The sequence below is a fragment of the Perca fluviatilis genome, chromosome 2 (assembly GCF_010015445.1).
Source record: "Perca fluviatilis chromosome 2, GENO_Pfluv_1.0, whole genome shotgun sequence".
NCBI classification, from domain to species: Eukaryota; Metazoa; Chordata; class Actinopteri; order Perciformes; family Percidae; genus Perca; species Perca fluviatilis.
In genome coordinates, this window is record NC_053113.1 from 37,876,780 (window position 1) to 37,894,312 (window position 17,533).

Below are 17,533 nucleotides of genomic sequence, written 5' to 3' on the forward strand. Positions count from 1 at the left end.
CTTTTGCAAGTAATATATCAGTTTCTACCACTGCACATAACTTTTTTTTTTTTTTTTTTTTTATTGACAAAATGTAGATTACAAAAATCAGGTAAGCAATGATAGCACGTGAACAAGTGCACAAACTTACAAAAATAATAATAAAAAATAAAAAATACATATATAGAGACAAACGAAGCGATACAAAGGAGAGATCAAAAAAGAGAAAATGTATATGTATACAATATAAACAAAACAACAACAAAACATGTACGAGAAGAGATCAATTTAGTCAGAGGTTTCAGGGAAAAAAAGCTCTACAGTATCTACAATTTTAATACTTTTTTTGTTATCCACCACTGCACATAACTGGAATCTAGGATTTAAAGTCTGTGACCTGAGGCAGTGAATATTCTTTCTTCCTGCAGTTCTCTCTGCCGCCTGTAGGAGGCGGGGCGCTCTCTTCCTCCTGGACGTTACCACGTACGGACGGCGGCGATGAGGGTGTGGACGTCTCACAGCATTCAATCTCCTGGAGACAACATAACGCTGCTAATAACTTCTCTAACCGCATTACAGCGCAACAGGCGAATCTACCCGGTAAGTTTATCGTCTTGGAGGCAAAGTTAGTATTGGTTTGGACTGTTTAAACCACTAATGTATATTGTTTAGTGTTCATCTCAGTCAAGTCAACGTCAAATGAGAGAAACGGAGACATTCTGCGTCAGAATAACGTTAGTTGGTTAACGTTAGCTTGTTAGCCTGTGTCTCATTTTGCCAACCAGCGGATGCTATGTGTAAAGGTAATCTAGTCTCTTGTAGTTTGATCGAGTGTAATGAAAGCAAACGGCGGTACTGACAGGAGCTGAAGGGATATCCAGCTAACTTAAATGAGCTATTCCTCTGTGTTAGCTAGCTAGATAGCAGTGCAGCTAGTCAGACTGCTGCAAAGGCAGAGGATTGTTAACGGTCAACTCATTACTGTGACGCCAGATTGTTGCTATGTTTGTGTTCGCTAACGTTACATGAACAAATCCCACTAAATCACAGAGTCAACCTCAAAGGGTTCAATGCATGTTAAATTGCACCGCAATATAGTTGTGTTATCATCTACTAACGTTATACCTTTTTAAGTTTGAGTGTTCTTATTCAAACATCAAGTTTACAGAAAGTAAACTACAAGAAAGTTAACAATTGTTATCCCAGCTAGTTTCATGCCACCTTTTGTTAACCCTGTCACAATCTGTTGTCTTCAGTAATGTCTTGCAATTATGTTTTTATGCTGTGTGATATATGAGGAAGTAGTTCATTCACACTACATTATCTCCCTGTATGCATTGTGTTGATTAAAAATGTCGATCAGGAATTTAGGAAAGCTCAAGCTGACATCTTCATATTGCCTATTTTGTCTGATCAGTGGCCCAAAACCCAAATATTCTTTTGTATAATTTGACATAAGACAGAGAAAAGCAGTACATCCTCAGAATTGACATGCATGCATGCATTCATTCATTTTTGTCTGATAAATGTCTGATAAAAGCAACTTTTCCATTGTCAAAATAGTTGCAGACACATTTTCTGTCAATTAACCCCTGTCAGCGCCAATTCAAATAATAAGTACAGAAGTTAGCATGACACCGGATAAAGATGTTTATCTAGCATGGTGTACATGGTGCTAGTCACAACCATGTTGTGAGTCACAATGTCCTAAACTTCACACCCACCCAGTATTATGGGCGGATAAGATTACTCACCTGAAGGTTTTTTGGTTGCTTGGCTTTCTTCTTTTTAGGTTTAATAATAATATAATATCAACACATTTTTATTTGTAAAGCTCTTTTCTAGACCTAAAGTGCCAGGGACAGATAGAAAAACAATCAAAAATAAAAGCACGTTTGTACAATAGGATAAAATAAGAGTGTTATCATCTGGAATAGAGATTAAAATGATTGAAACATTTGTTAAGAAAGCATATTCCCCTTTTTATGTCCCCTTTTTTAGGATTGCTGTGAGTGGGTGAGCTTTTCTGATTGTTTCCCTCATTATCCCAGATGAGGGACTGATGCTGGCCAGGACCCTGCTGAACCCCTCGGGTTGCCTCTCTCATCTGTCCCAGTTCACTTCTGCATCTACTCCCACGGGGGCACCTTAAGAGAAGGACAATACACCAGCCAAAATGGATGATATCTTTACACAGTGCCGGGAAGGCAATGCAGTGGCAGTTCGCTTATGGTTGGACAATACAGAGAATGACCTCAATCAAGGGTGAGTCCAGATTTATTTATTACTGGATTTTTTTGTTAGGATGTTAATGGTATCCAGAATTCTCAAATCACTTCTTTCTATGGCTACATGAAAGTTTACTTGATCTATTTAACGCAATATCAAAGTAGTATACGCCCCTAAGCACGACTGATAAACTCATATCCAGCAGATGCTCATTGTCATTAAGGATGTGTTTTAACAGGGTGGGTAAAGGTGTAAAAAAACGGCACTTTTTGATGCCAGGCACTCATAGGGGCTCCTCTCTCCTGTATCTATATTTTTCAGCCAACAATTACTTTTGCACAACTTTTCTTAATCTGCATGAGACTTGCTACGACATGAATCAGAATCTCAAGGAAATTTCAGTTACACTGCAGCGTCATTGCTTACTTTAAATGTTGCATTCTCAAACTCAATATCTGGTGCAGGCAGAGAGCCCGCCTTTTCAGTCCCTTGCGAGATCGTGGCCTGCGATTGAACCCATTTCCTTGTGGGCACATGTTGATGTCCAGAATGCCAGAGCAGAGAAATTCAAGAGTGTGATGTTGGACAGGAAACCTGCTCTGATGTTAGATTTAGTCACAACGTGCTGCAATTGAATGTAGGTCTTACAGAAATTTAAAAGGAAGAGTGCACAGAATACTGCAGGCTTCTGTAAGATTTGATGTGTTTATTATACAAAATATCTGTTTGATAGTTACAGATCATCCGTCAGTCCTGAGCTGCTTCTGTATCCCCAGCTGACTGTAAAGAAAAAAACTTGGCAGAGCTTGCTAGGCAAGTAGTGTTGGCCACTTGGAAAGCTTCCTTTTGTGACTCCTCTGTCCTAAATTAACTACCGGTATTTGTTTTCAGAGCAAGCAAAGAGAGAATGAATTAATCAATTTAATTATGATGACTGTGTACCTTGGAGCTGCTCTCTTGTTGTCTTTTTTCACTGTTTTAGTACATTTATGGTAAGAAGGTTTAAGCAGTGAGCACGTTACTAAGTAGTTGGATTGTTTTTTACACCAACAATGATTTGCTTGCAAAGGACATTGCTGCCAAGTTTTTGATGTTTCAAAGAAACCAGTAGTTGCCAATTTTACTTTCTTTGATTACTGTTGCACAGTTAGTAATGTCCTTACCCTCTAATCTCATATGTAACAATGGCGAGAAATCGAGAAATTGATTCATGGTTTTGTTTAAGAGGCGATAACATCCAGAAGTGAACTAGGTGGTCTAACTATGTCATAATGTGATAATAATAGGAAAGGATATGAAAACATGGGATTGTTGTTGTTTTTTTTGCCTTCTGAGGCACTCGGATGTCTCTTGGTTCATTTCAATTTTGGCTGGAAAGAGTAAATGGTTGTCATTTGGTCAGTGTCATGATTTGTGGCATACGCAAGAAACCTTTTTGAACTTAATCATTTGTGTCGCAATTAAGAGAGATTTGTTCTCCCTTTTTAATGTCTGTATTGACTTTGTGTTTGCTTTGTTTTTACTTTTCTTTTATTTAATTTTACCATTGTTTAGATGGTTTGATTGCATTAAGCCAGTGTGGATCCATGTGTTCCATTAGCTGATTGCATGTCAAGTTCCCTTTTCCGGTTGATATATCTCCACCATTGGTAGAAACCCATTTATTTCTGCCCTTTCATTTCCCGACAGAACTTCTAATTCTTCCCTTTTTATATTTCAGTAAACTCCCTATATCTCAGCCTATCAGATCCTCACTGTAAATCCTCAATGACAGTGTGTTTACACTGATGTAACTCTCAGAGAGTAGTAGTGGAATGCTGAATCTCCTTACAAGGAATAACACACAAGCCTCGAGGGAACCATCTACCACCTACCAAAACTGAGAGAGAGAGAGGGGGGGGAGACATTATTGTAGTAGGGCAGGACTGGAAGAGGTATGCATGACGAGACAGAGAATCTGTGTGCGGGGGGGCAATAGTGATTATTTTTTCAAAAGAGAAATGCACAGTAAGTCATAGCAGAGCACATCAGCTTCCCCTCCTCCACTTATGTGTTTCCGGTATTCGTCTCCCAGTGGTATTAGATTGCTCCACTGATTTCCCTTCAACATTTCCTCCAAGTTTCCACAAGTTAATTGCAAAGTTTGAAACAAATTATTCTAAATGTTTACAATATAGCCATCCTCTTTGGCCTTCTCTGAATATGTTTTACACTGCCTCTTTGCGACAATTTTGAATCAAAATTGTGACACACCTAGACTTAATTATCAGAAAAATAACGATTGTTTTCTTTATCAGAAGATAATATATTGGCCACAAATACATTGTTTAGGGATGTCCTGATCAAGTTTGTTTGGCCCTGATCAGCCTTTTCATATAGGGTATCTGCTGCTGAAATGGAGTCTGATTCAATACTTAGATTTACTTAAATACTGATGTGTTTCTGAAATGTTGAAATTAGCCTACTTATTCTGACATAGCGTGTTTTCTATGAGCTACATACAATACCAAAGGTCCTGGTTAAAAAACATTATGTTCATAAGCTTAAATTTGTGATATATGATATCAACAAAAATGTAACTGGAGAGTGCGAGAGAAGACGCATCACTCTGTTGGAGTTCTTGGAAAACAGTCAGTCCATTTGCAATTGTACAGCAGCGGTACAGAGTGGAGGGTCTTCCCTCACAGATGAACGTCGGCTAAGGTAAAGGAAGGCAGCGATGCAGCACTAGCAGTCTGAGGTGGACAAACATGGTAAAGTTAGGTATCCCTAAGGGCTACAGTCAAGTGTTAGTTGTTGGCACTTGAGTCTATACACGTTCATAGCAACAAAAATGACAAGGGGGTTATAGTTAGAAAATGTGTTTTATGCTAATAAAGAGGTGTTGTTTACTTCATAGGCTGTGTAGCTGTTTTACATTATCTAGGTCACATGACAGTGATAGAACCAAAATATATATCCTGGAATTCATTCAAAACTTTCATTTGTTTAAAAAAGTAATACATAAATACATATTTTTCAAATTTGACTGAAAGAGACAATTGTATTGTTAATTGCAGTTATTTCTGAGACAATTAATTGTACAGCAAATTTGGAATTGTTACAGCTCTAGTTACCGTGGATATGGTTGGAAATATCTAGCCCTCAGTGCCATAAATTCAGCTCTTCTTATGTTCAGCAGTATAAAATGTTTCATTGACTTTTCATGAGGTGACAGAACTAGAGAATAGAAATCCTAACAAAGTTAGTTTCTCCAATGTGAAAACATTGTTGCATTGTTCTTTTCATTTGTTAGGTGTTTCTGTGGATTTAGTTCTCCCTCCTCTGAGGCTGGTTATATGACCTGGTGGGGATGACGGGGCAGAGACAGGGGCTCTTCCTCTAGCTTTTCCCTCTGCCAAACTGAGCGCTGTTGGCAGGTGGAAGTGCCTGAAATAAATTACCGCAGCCAGTGTGGAGGGGGTGAGCAGGAGAAAACCCTGGCACTCAAGTGCCTTGGGGTTGTGGGGATGAAGCTAGCTTCAAGGGAAAATCTATCCTATAAAAAGGGCCCATGAATAGAAATACACACACAGAAACCAGAGGCCTGAGCCTCACTTGATGTGTAAGTAGTACATTTTCAGCAGTTGTATGTGGATTGAGGATCATATTTTGTTTATAATAAATGATCATCGGTCAATTACCAATTGGGGATGAATGATATCAGTAATATAAAAAAATAATGCACTATTTTTGTCATTTGCAATAAACATTGTGATATTAAAAATTGTTACGTCTTTTCTATTCAATTCAATTCAATTTTATTTATAGTATCAAATCATAACATAAGTTATCTCGAGACACTTTACAGATAGAGTAGGTCTAGACCACACTCTATAATTTACAAAGCCCCAACAATTCCAACAATTCCAGTAATTCCCTCAAGAGCAAGCAGTGCGACAGTGGCGAGGAAAAACTCCCTCTTGGGAAGAAACCTCGGACAGACCCAGGCTCTTGGTGGGCGGTGTCTGACGAGCCGGTTGGGGGTGTGATGAACAGTGGCGATAGTAGTCACATTAATAATGGAACAGTGACTGGATGTAGCGGGAAGCTGCAGGGTTCAGCAGGACGCAGCATGACATTGCAGGGCATCGCTGAGCTCAGCAGGGAGTGCAGGAGAACCACGGCGACAGCTGCAACCAGGGTCTTGGTGCCAACGTTCTCCAAGGAAATACGCTGGGGGAAAAAAAAGCATAAGGACTCCGGGGAGTAAACTCCCCAGAAGCTAGGATTAGTAACAAGCATTTCTGGGACGGGCTGCACACAAATAGTAATAGTAATAGTAACAGTAATAGAAACAGTAATAGAAAGGGAGAGGAGAGAGCAGCTCAGTGTGTCAAAGGAAGGAAGTCCCCCGGCAGTCTAGGACTATAACAGCGTAACTATAACAGGTAACTAAGAGAGACAGGTCATAAGGAGAGGTAGCTTTTTCGGGCTTAGAACTCTCCCCCTGCCGGATCTGGCTTGGCTGGCCTGCCTCCCTCTACTTTGTTATGTATTATTAATCTAACAATTATGAAGAGAAGCAGTTGGGCCAGTTAGGTGAACACTGCAACTCCTCACTCCCTAACTATAAGCTTTATCAAATAGGAGAGTTTTAAGTTCATTCTTGAATGAGGTGACAGTTTCTGCCCCCCAACCCAGATCGGGAGCTGGTTCCATAGGAGAGGAGCCTGATAACTGAAGGCTCTAGCTCCCATTCTACTTTTAGAGACTCTAGGTACCACCAGTAACTCTGCATTCTGGGGAGCGCAGTGTTCTAGTGGGACAATAGGGTATTAGGAGCTCTTCTAGATATGATGGTGCTAGACCATTTAGAGCTTTGTAGGTCAAGAGAAGGACTTTAAACTCAATCCTGGATTCAACAGGAAGCCAATGCAGAGAAGCTAATACAGGAGAAATATGATCTCTTTTCTTAGTTCTTGTGAGAACACGCGCTGCAGCATTCTGGATCAGCTGGAGAGTCTTAAGAGACTTATTTGAGCAACCTGACAGTAGGGGAATTACAATAGTCCAGCCTGGAAGTAACAAATGCATGGACTAGTTTTTCAGCGTCGTTTTGAGACAGGATATTCCTAATTTTGGCAATGTCGTAAAAGATGAAAAAGGCTGTTCTTGAGGTTTGTTTTAGATTGGCATTAAAGGATATATCCTGATCAAAGATAACTCCTAAATTTCTAACAGTGGTGCTGGAGGCCAGGGCAACACCATCCAGAGTAGCTATATCTCTAGATAATGAAGTTCGGAGGTGTTTAGGGCCCAGCACAATAACTTCAGTTTTGTTAGGGTTTAACATCAGAAAATTATAGGTCATCCAGGATTTTATATCCTTAATGCACTCTTGAAATTTTGCTAGCTGACTGGTTTCGTCTGGTTTGATTGACAAGTATAATTGGGTGTCATCCGCATAACAGTGAAAGTTAATTGAGTGTTTTAACTTTCACTGTTATGCGGATGACACCCAATTTCTCAAGATTGAATACACAAGAAGAAATAATTAGAAAAATAGTGATGTCTTTTTGGTCCTTATTATCTTTTTAATAGCGGATGCAACTAATGAGTGTTGATTAATGTGCCGATTATTTTCTTTATCAATTGATTGATCTACAAAATCTCAGATTGTGAATGAATCATCAGAGCTTCCCAGAGTCGAAGATGAAGATGACATCTTCAAATGTGTTATTTAGTCCAACCAAAACTGGTTATAGTATTATAATAGTCAGATAACCGTGATTTAAAACAGTGAAAGGCATTAAATCCTTACATTGGAAAAGCTCGACCCAGAGAGATAATGACTGGAATTTTTGATTGATGAAAGACTTCAACTATTAATCAACTATCAAATTGGTTTCAGTTTGATTTCATACCGATTGACTAACCGGTGCCTCGACTACTAGTTTCAGCTCTTATCAGTAATTTGCAAATAGTGAATCGAAGGTCATACAGATAAGCAGTATGGTAATATGTTTGAGTGCACTCTCACTTCTAAAGAATAGCTTAACACAAAAAAACTAATAAAATCAGAGAAGTGAGTCTTTGTGTCGTTTTCTTCTCATAAACTTAGGCTAATTAGTTTTTAGGATTTTGGCCTCTTGGTCTGAGAGGAAATGGCACGCAGAGCAGATCTGGTGTGACTGCAGCAGGTCACCCAGATGCACAGATAGATGTGTGTTGTGGGTCTCTGTGGGACTGTTGATGCTGTTTTGAGCAGAGCTCTGCAGGATGTGTGAATACAAGCCAGGGAATTGATGTGTGTGTGGGGGGCGGCACAGGGTTCAGATTCCTGCAGATTCATAATACTCTCTCAGTTCTCAGATCACATTATTATGCTGTCTGCCTGCTCATAATTTCAGAGCAAGTGCATAACTTTAATAACTGGAGGATTGTGCTGTGTCTCGGCACAGACAATAAAGGAAAGTGTATGGAAAGTGGAATATATCATCAGTCCAGTTGTTTCAGTGAAACTGAGAGGAAGAGGATGATCTGAATGAGAAGAATAGGGAGTTGTGAGACTCAGATGAGGGAGGAAACTTAGTATGAGAGGAGGAGGTGACCACAGCCCGGCAGAGAGGGTAGAGAAATGAAGAATGACACAATCGCACACTGCAGCTGGAGTGTATGCGTGTGCAGTGCTGCTGAAGGAAGTCTCACTGGGCCTTATAAGGACTGCAGCACTCAGCCTAGTGTTTTATTTCAGTTCCTGATTGACTCTCTGTCACTCAGCTCTTACTGTTTCTTCATCTCTCAGTCTTTATCTCTTTTTTTTGTTTTTTCTCTCTCTCTGAGGAGGTTACACCATCAGTCGATCTGCCATGTAATCCAGGCCGCTGTCCTACATGTGTCGCTGCCAGTGTCGCTGAGACAAAGAGGAATGATCCGCACCGGAGGCCTATTTGCTGTTGTCTCAGTCTGAGTTGCTTCAGCTTCCTTTTTCTGAGGAAGATGACAGAAGTACAAATGAACAAATAATTCCTCATTATGTTGCCTAAAACAACGTAATGCTATAGTGACAGATAAATATCAGATGCCAGTTTATAAGGTACAACTGGCTAAAACAAATGCAGTCTCATATATCTCATACAACAATCCGGCAGTAAACCCTACCTTCCTGAAACAGAGAGGTGTTGATTTAACTTGATGATCATTTTAGTGGCTGTAGTTTGCACTGCTGTTCAACTTTATCTACGGTCTGAGAGGTGTTTCTATTAATTAGTCCATCCTTATTGACATAAATGGGGTCCCGGCCAATGAAGGTAGTATTTATTGCATGACTTTTTTATTAGTTGCCAGTTTATTAGGTACACCTAATGCAGTCTGAGTGTATTTTTTTTAACTCCTATGAACTGAGGCATTCTTTTTTTCTTTTTTTAAGATTATTTTTTTGGGCATTTTCAGAAGACATAAAAGGGGGAATGACATGCAGTAAAGGGCTGCAGGTCGGAGTCCAACCCGGCCCGCTGCATCAAGGAGTAAACCTCTATATATGGACGTGCGGTCTACCAACTGAGCTATCCGGGAGCCCTGAACTGAGGCATTCTTAAAGGCACTCAGAGTCTGTATGCAGTGCATTAGGTCATAACAAGATATCAAATTTGAACTGATCTATATTTTTCAATTTGACCACCCATTTTTCTTTCTGGAATGCAAGTGATATTTTGATTGTCAAAGCAAAACACATGCTCCAAAAAACAGTCCCCCAGGGCTCCAGACTGACCTTTTGCGACCAAAATTTGAGAGTGTGCGACTGCATTTTACATCCAGTCGCACATGTGCGACCAGTAAATTTGCCCCCTTTTTTTTACACATTAAACGTGGAAATTTCAGTACCTGAGAGCTCGTAAGCGCAAGCTTATCTGTCTGCCTATGACAGAGAGCGGAGCTCCCACACACACACACACACACACACACACACACACACACACACACACACACACACACACACACACAGAGGTGCGGACGGAGCAAACTACTCTGCAGTTTTGTTGAAGTCACAGTTAGTCACAGAAACGCCAACAAAGTGGTTGCAAGTGTGGTTACAGTTGTTGAAAACTTAACGCAGACAGCGTTTGCTGCGATATGATATTAACGGCGAGGCGAAAGCGGTCACGGTGCTGTTGATGTACACTTCCTGACAAGCAGGCACAACAGTGGTTTATCTGCCCTGGGGACTGACTGACAGGCTGAGGCTGTAAGGCAAGGCAGCTTGATTTCTACAGAACCTTTCAGCAACAAGGCAATTCAAAGTGCTTTACATGAAACATTAAAGAGTAGTTCAAAACGGTCATGATTAAAATAAAAAAAGAATAATATACAAATACAAGAATAAAAAATACAAGTTACAGTGAGTAAGAAATTAATAATGATTCAACTCAAGGTTGTAGGGATGGGTTTGGGAGGAGAGAGGGAGTGGTTTTATTTTTTATTTTAATTTAGTAGCCTAAACAATGCATTTTTAATTTTAAGTTGACTTCATTGTAATTGTAGACTGGACACTAGAGCTGGTATATTTTAATATTTGTACTGTCATGACAGCGATGATGCTGTCAGTTTACCTTTTATGTTGCATCTTCAAAAGTGCACAATAAAATGTGAAACTAAATTGAAACAGCACATTGTAATTTCTATTATCAAAGTGTTAATCAGTAATACAGTGGAAATTAGTAGAAATGTGAATATTTGGTTAGCATGTTGATTTACGGTGTGTGCCCCTACATTTTCTGGCTGAACCCCTAAAATGTTCAACTGGGGGCCACTGTGCTCCTAGTGAAAAAAGGGTCCTAGTCTGTTACACTGTTATACCAAACCGTTGTTTGCAGGAAGAAACGTAATGTGAATAGTCGAGGGACTGAAGCTGCTGGTATACTATTTTCTCACAGTCCCGCCAGTCATACTTAGCAACTTTTTCTGCCTGTCCTGCAGTTATTTGAAGTCCTTGCAGTGCTGAAGGTTTTCGTGAAACCTGTGTTGAATATGAATTCTCCTCCCTGGTTGTAGAGATGACCACGGCTTCAGCCCTCTCCACTGGGCATGCAGGGAGGGTCGCTCCAGCGTGGTTGACATGCTCATTATGAGAGGGGCTCGCATCAACGTCATGAATCGTGGAGACGACACGCCTCTGCACCTGGCCTCCAGCCACGGACATCGCGAAATCGTGGGAAAGGTAGGGCTCATGTAAACACTGGAGCATGCTGGGGAAGGTTCCTATCTGGTTACTTTGGTGTCATCCTGTAACTCTTACTAATGATTATCAGTATAGGAGCTATCTCCCTGCCATTGTAACATGACCCACTCTCTCTGTGGTCTATTTGTCAGAGTAAAATGTTAATGTTAAAATGTTAAACCGACACTAATCTCTCCTTTGCACACAGGTGTTAAAATCTCACCGGCCAAAATGATGATGTGTCTCTTCAAGTTTGCTTCGTAAAGACAGGATATTATGAAACCTAAAATGATGTCAGCTGAACAGCAATTATATACAAAGGTCTTGTCTGTTCTTGCAGTTCCAACATAAGCAACTTTAAACTGAAGGAAGGGCTAATGGAGGCTTAGTAATTTGTCAGTGTTGAGGAACATTTTAACGTTTCATTGGCTGCAAGTGTGATTATAAGACCTGCTTACTACTACACTCTTGAACAAGCTATTTGTTGTATGAAATACAAGGGACAGTCAGTTTGCCCACTTGCTTATTTTTCTAAGATACCTATAAAGGACTATAGGACAAATACATCAGCTGCACGGCTGAATCTATGGCTGGTAGACAATTTGTGGCCATTTTTTTTATCTACCAAGAAGGTTAAAATAATTGACCATTTAAAAGCACAATTTGAGCACAATCCATAGCTGCAATTCAGCCAACAATATGGGGGATCCATTCACCGATCTGAGTCTGTCCTGCACAAGCTCCTACGCAGCATAAATCACCTGCAGGATTCCTTTTTAAGATGTCCTGTTTAAAGGCTTTGTAATCCACTGGTTTGCTTGTGGAGATGAAGTGCCGTGTGTGGAGCTCCACGAGGCTGCAAAATTATTATAGTAGGTTTTGTTAAACAGCAGATCTGGTTGGTTAAATAGAACAACACAAAGTGACCTGTCAGCCTATTGTATTTGTTTAAAGACACTAACTTTAGTCTCAGAAAAAATCTCAAGATCTCTTGTATCTAGGTGTATCGTATTCCATAGTGGGGCCTCCAGGGTGTCTGATTTAGAATTGCTGCCAGACAGCCATTGAGTTTAATGTTAGGCATGTCTCAATACCTCTGGTATGTGTCCACTGGCAAGACGAACTTCCATGATTTTTGTTGGCAGCATTAACACTCATCCCTGTATACAGCCCAAACAAAGATATGAGCAGCCTTGCTTTGCATATAATTCTGCCTTCTTTTTCAGCTGATCCAGTGCAAAGCCGACACTAATGCAGCCAATGAACACGGGAACACACCACTGCATTACGCCTGCTTCTGGGGCCAAGACCAAGTGGCTGAGGTTTGTGCGCCCCCTGGTGGTATTAAAGCTGAGAATTATCTGTTTTTCATGTGTAATTCCCACCATGATAAACTATCAAAATGTCGCTGACACCAATCGGTCCTTTTTAACTCAGGACCTTGTGATGAATGGGGCCCAGGTGAGCATCTGTAACAAATATGGGGAAACTCCGCTGGACAAAGGCAAACCCCACCTGCGTGAACTCCTCAGAGGTATCCTGACTCCCTATTCCAACAGGTTCAAATGCATGTTTTTATTGTGTTGAAGTGTTCACTTTTTCTCATTGCACGCTATCCCTTCATCATCCAGAAAAAGCTGAGAAAAGCGGACAGAACTTGACTAAAATTCCCTTCAAGGACACATTCTGGAAAGGCACCACCAGAACTCGACCCCGTAAGTCCCCCACACACATAAACCAGTTTATAAGCTGACCAGTTTCCATCCGTCGGTTTGCTAATAGTGCTGCATGAAAGGGGAAACGTGTTCCTTGCTTGCTACCAAACCAATCTAAACGTAGTGTGTGAAATTTCCATCGCTTTTTCGTCTGTATAGCGTTGTGCTAAATTTCACATGAGTAATGGGGCTTTTGTCTGAACTCCATCTTGTGTCTTTTAGGCAATGGCACTTTGAACAAACATGCAGGCATTGACTACAAACAGCTCTCTCTCCTGGCTAAAGTAAACGAGAACCAGTCTGGAGAGGTACTTCTGATCTTTTCATCATTATCATTCATTATTATTTCGTCATTCTGAATGGTCATGCAAAGGTACATGTCATTCATTCCAACTTTTCTATATCTCATTTTTGTCTGTAGCTGTGGCAAGGGCGCTGGCAAGGAAATGAGGTTGTCGTTAAGGTGCTGAAAGTTCGTGACTGGACCACAAGGAAAAGCAGAGACTTCAATGAGGAATATCCCAAACTCAGGTTATTATGTAATCCTGACTTTTCTACAGTCTCTATGTTCTGTGCTGTTGTGGTCACTCATTTGTCTTTTTGCATTGTGTTGAACCAAACTTTATGTATTCTTTTTTTGGGGGGTTTGCATCTAACACAAGCCGTCTGTTTTTGTCAAATCCTCTGTGGGTTTGCCTCTTTTTGTCTGTCTGTCTGTCTCTCTGTCTGTCTGTCTGTCTCTCTCCCCTGTCCCTCCCTCTTGGGCTCCATCCCAGGATATTTTCCCACCCGAATGTCCTACCCATGTTGGGAGCATGTCAGTCTCCTCCCGCCCCTCACCCCATCATCATCACACACTGGATGCCTTATGGCTCCCTCTACAACGTGCTGCATGAAGGCACCAGTGAGTACTTCTACTCCGGTCACAAAGTCCGTACTTGTCACCATTTTTGGTGGTTTGCAGGGATTTGTGATTTATTGCACTTACGTATTTGTCTTTAAGTTGCCCATCACTTTTTGTACAGTAGACATTTCACTGTCATCCTGTTATGTGTTGAAAGTAAGGGTGGCTGAAACCTGTTATTATTTGTCACTCATCGTGCTGTCAGATTTTGTGGTGGACCAGACGCAGGCGGTGAAGTTTGCCCTGGATATTGCTTGTGGAATGGCCTTCTTACACACACTTGAACCCCTCATCCCTCGCCACTATCTTAACAGCAAGAGTGTCGTGGTAAGATGAAGTTGTGGTTTTAGCATAACTTTCTGGATCATAAATGTACAAATTGGATTTTAAAAGGAATTGTGTTGCCTAAAAAATACTGAAAAACAGCAGAATAAGGAAGTGTTGTCTGTTACACTTTAAAGTGACATCTCAGTCCGTGTTCCTTGTTTCCACAGATAGATGAAGACATGACAGCCAGGATCAGCATGGCAGATGTCAAGTTCTCCTTCCAGTGTCCTGGCAGGATGTACTCGCCTGCATGGGTAGCCCCCGAGGGTAGGCATCACTCATACAGCACAGACCCAAAGTGACAGCTGAAGCTTGAGCGTGAATGATGGGTGCAGGAAACTCTAGACTGTCTCAGAACCAAATGTAATCTACAGATGATTTACCCTTGAGATACAATCAAGTTAAAAACATAAACTGATTTACAAAATGTGAACATAGCCAGTGAACATTTGCAGCAGTGATACAAACAGTAATGGCAATCCACAGAAAAGGTTTTAAGTTTACAGAACAGTGTTTCTGGAGCATGATGCCGGTGACTGCATTAAAATTCAGGAGATGTGTTGCCATAGAAACAACCTCCATACAGTCTATGTCTAGTGGGTAGTGAGCCATGAAATTGAGAGCACAGAAAGGATTATTATTGATAAGGCACACATGTACAGAGTTGGTAAGGTGAATCATTTAACAGGCCTTATCTTTAGCAAGGACCTCTCTGTAACATTTAAACCCTGTAACATAACAGATGGAGAGAGCAATGTCAATGAGTGCATTAAGTGTAGAATTCTGCATTTCAACCCAAAAGTCCATGCATCTTTAAAGATCTAATGTGCAAACTTGTACTCAGCTGTGCCTGTTGTGAAGTTCAGCTCTGCATGCTCTTCACTTGTTGCTCTCTGTGATTTCAAGCCCTGCAGAAGAAGCCAGAAGATATTAACCGTCGGTCAGCAGACATGTGGAGCTTTGCTATCCTGCTGTGGGAGCTGGTGACCAGAGAAGTGCCGTATGCTGACCTCTCCAACATGGAAATAGGCATGAAGGTCAGCAGAGCTATCTTTCGCTCATTAAATTACCTGCTGAGTCGCAGGCGAAACAAACCATTACTCATGGCTTTATTGCATTCAAGAATATCTTTTCTACAGTACTAATCTTCTTTCTGTTGTGGCTCTCAGGTTGCCTTGGAGGGTTTGAGGCCCACCATCCCGCCCGGCATTTCCCCCCACATTTGCAAGCTCATGAAGATATGCATGAACGAAGACCCAGCAAAGAGGCCTAAATTTGACATGATTGTGCCGATTCTGGAAAAAATGCAGGACAAGTGAAAAACCTCCCCTGCCCTCCTGTACTGAACCGTTGAATTAGGGGATATCTCACCCTTAAATATCACTCTAATATGGTGGTGCGGTGCTTACCAATATTGCCTTAAACTCTTACTCTACTGCTGCATTCAACGGCACTGTAGCTTCTGCTTCTGAGATGAACTCAGCAGTAGTCACATGTTTTAAGTTTTTTTTTTATTTTTTTTTTGCTTTTGTTTAATGTGATATGAAGTTTTTATTAGTGTCTTTATCTTTTGTCACTGACTTGTTGATGCTGTCTTTGCAGGAGCTTAATATTGACTGTTCATTTTCTAAACTGTTACATGTGGACTGAGTACCATCTTCTTCAATCGTCTAGACAGAATAACCTGTGGACGTCAGCATGACAGTCTGCTGCACTGCTTCAGCTGATTTAAGGCCTTATTGTTCTTATCTGGAGTGGGCTCACTATTAAAAAGTCACCCTGAAAGAAAACTGCTCCTTTTATAATGGTGGCTCTTAATCAAACAAATAACATTAACTCAAAGCTTGTCTTGTGGGGAAAAACTTAATGTTTGTTGTGTTAGCAACAAACTGTACGCAACTGGGAAAGCATGCCAAATGTCAAACAAAGCATTCAAACAACATGTAAGATTAAGAAAATGTTTGTGAATGAGTGGTGCCTGTGAGAGTACTTGGCAGTGTTGTACCTTTCAGCTTGGCTGTGTTAGTAATGTGTAGAGCTTGACTTGAAAATAATGTAAAACTGGCCATAGAAACCTTATTTTTGGTGCAGCAAAAATGTCAGTGTTGATCATTTTAACTTTGGGAAGATTACTTTCAAAATGAATTGCAAGGTTGCTGAATGTCTTGTTAATTGCAATGATGTAATGTAACTGGATTGCTCAAATATGACTAATCTAGTTTATTTTCATTATTTTCCCTTCAAAATCTTGAACAGTTTTATTATGATTGAATTATGTTAGCGAGTATGTTGTCCTTTTCAAGATGTCTAAAAGTCTTTGTGCTTAACTCAAGTGTTATTTTTATGTTGAATACTGGCATACATCTATGTAATCTGCCAACAGAAGGTGACTGGGACATTAAGGGGTGGTGTAGACATCCTGCATACTGTCATATTGTTTTCTCACTTGTTTTTATTGTTTTGGCCCTGTAAATTACGTCTGACTTTATATCAATCTCATGGGTTGTTTCTTCTACCTGCATCGTCTCTGTGCCTCCACCAGCTTGCTTGTTTGTGCTGAATCACAGTTTGAAGCCAAAATCAAGAATGACTTATACAAATGTATGTATTTATATATAAGTATATTAAAATGAAAAACATATTGACAACTTGAATGTGTGAATTTATAGTGGGAATGTGAGGCGTTGGGATAATTTGGGAATGAATAATTCTATGTGATGTGAAACCGCATTAAAAAGCAACATCAATATCAGACAAGTTACCTGCTGATATTTAATTCAACATAGAATAGTGCTTTTGTGATCATGTTGTAGGGTTGAGTCTTTTAATATAACTAAAACATAGCAACACAAAAGGCATACATGTTTTTTGGGAAATATAAATATAACATTTTATTGCCGAAATTGCTGACAATCACCATGGTAATATGGAATAACAACGATAATGGAATAGCTGTACTACTTATGGAGCTAATTGTGGCCTTACTCTATCTCCTAAAGGGGACAAAGAGGTGTGTCAGTAATTTGATGGAAGAAATATTTAACATTTTGTCATTAGCATATGTTCATAATAAAAAATCTAGTTAAATGTTATTTGATTAAGGAGTAAATACCTACTTTTCCACATACATTTTTAAAAGGGTAATTAAAATGATCCCTGTAGTCGATGAGATTGAATTTA

General features: G+C 40.2%; 1 protein-coding gene across 2 annotated transcripts; it reads left to right on the plus strand.

The window, feature by feature from the left end:
• Window positions 1-449: 449 nt before the first annotated feature.
• On the plus strand, window positions 450-16,998 carry LOC120574139 (integrin-linked protein kinase). 2 transcript variants are annotated; one of them, XM_039824291.1, is made up of 13 exons: window positions 450-579; window positions 1,981-2,244; window positions 11,242-11,407; window positions 12,634-12,729; window positions 12,845-12,941; window positions 13,039-13,122; window positions 13,345-13,430; window positions 13,544-13,653; window positions 13,899-14,026; window positions 14,232-14,353; window positions 14,521-14,620; window positions 15,260-15,390; window positions 15,523-16,998. In XM_039824291.1, the coding sequence occupies exons 2-13, from the start codon at window positions 2,156-2,158 to the stop codon at window positions 15,670-15,672; spliced, it is 1,359 nt and encodes a 452-aa protein (XP_039680225.1). In that variant the 5' UTR covers window positions 450-579; window positions 1,981-2,155; the 3' UTR covers window positions 15,673-16,998. The 2 variants fall into 2 exon arrangements, with proteins under 2 accessions (XP_039680225.1, XP_039680236.1); XM_039824302.1 differs by having other exon boundaries at window positions 457-579; window positions 2,031-2,244.
• Window positions 16,999-17,533: the final 535 nt, after the last annotated feature.

Bases quoted from the DNA above. Each gene is read 5' to 3' on its own strand.
- LOC120574139 (XM_039824291.1), top strand. From the start codon at position 2,156: ATGGATGATATCTTTACACAGTGCCGGGAAGGCAATGCAGTGGCAGTT. The intron at 12,730-12,844 runs GTTTGTGCGCCC...TTTTTAACTCAG, and splicing joins GCCAAGACCAAGTGGCTGAG to GACCTTGTGATGAATGGGGC. The intron at 13,431-13,543 runs GTACTTCTGATC...TTTTGTCTGTAG, and splicing joins ACGAGAACCAGTCTGGAGAG to CTGTGGCAAGGGCGCTGGCA.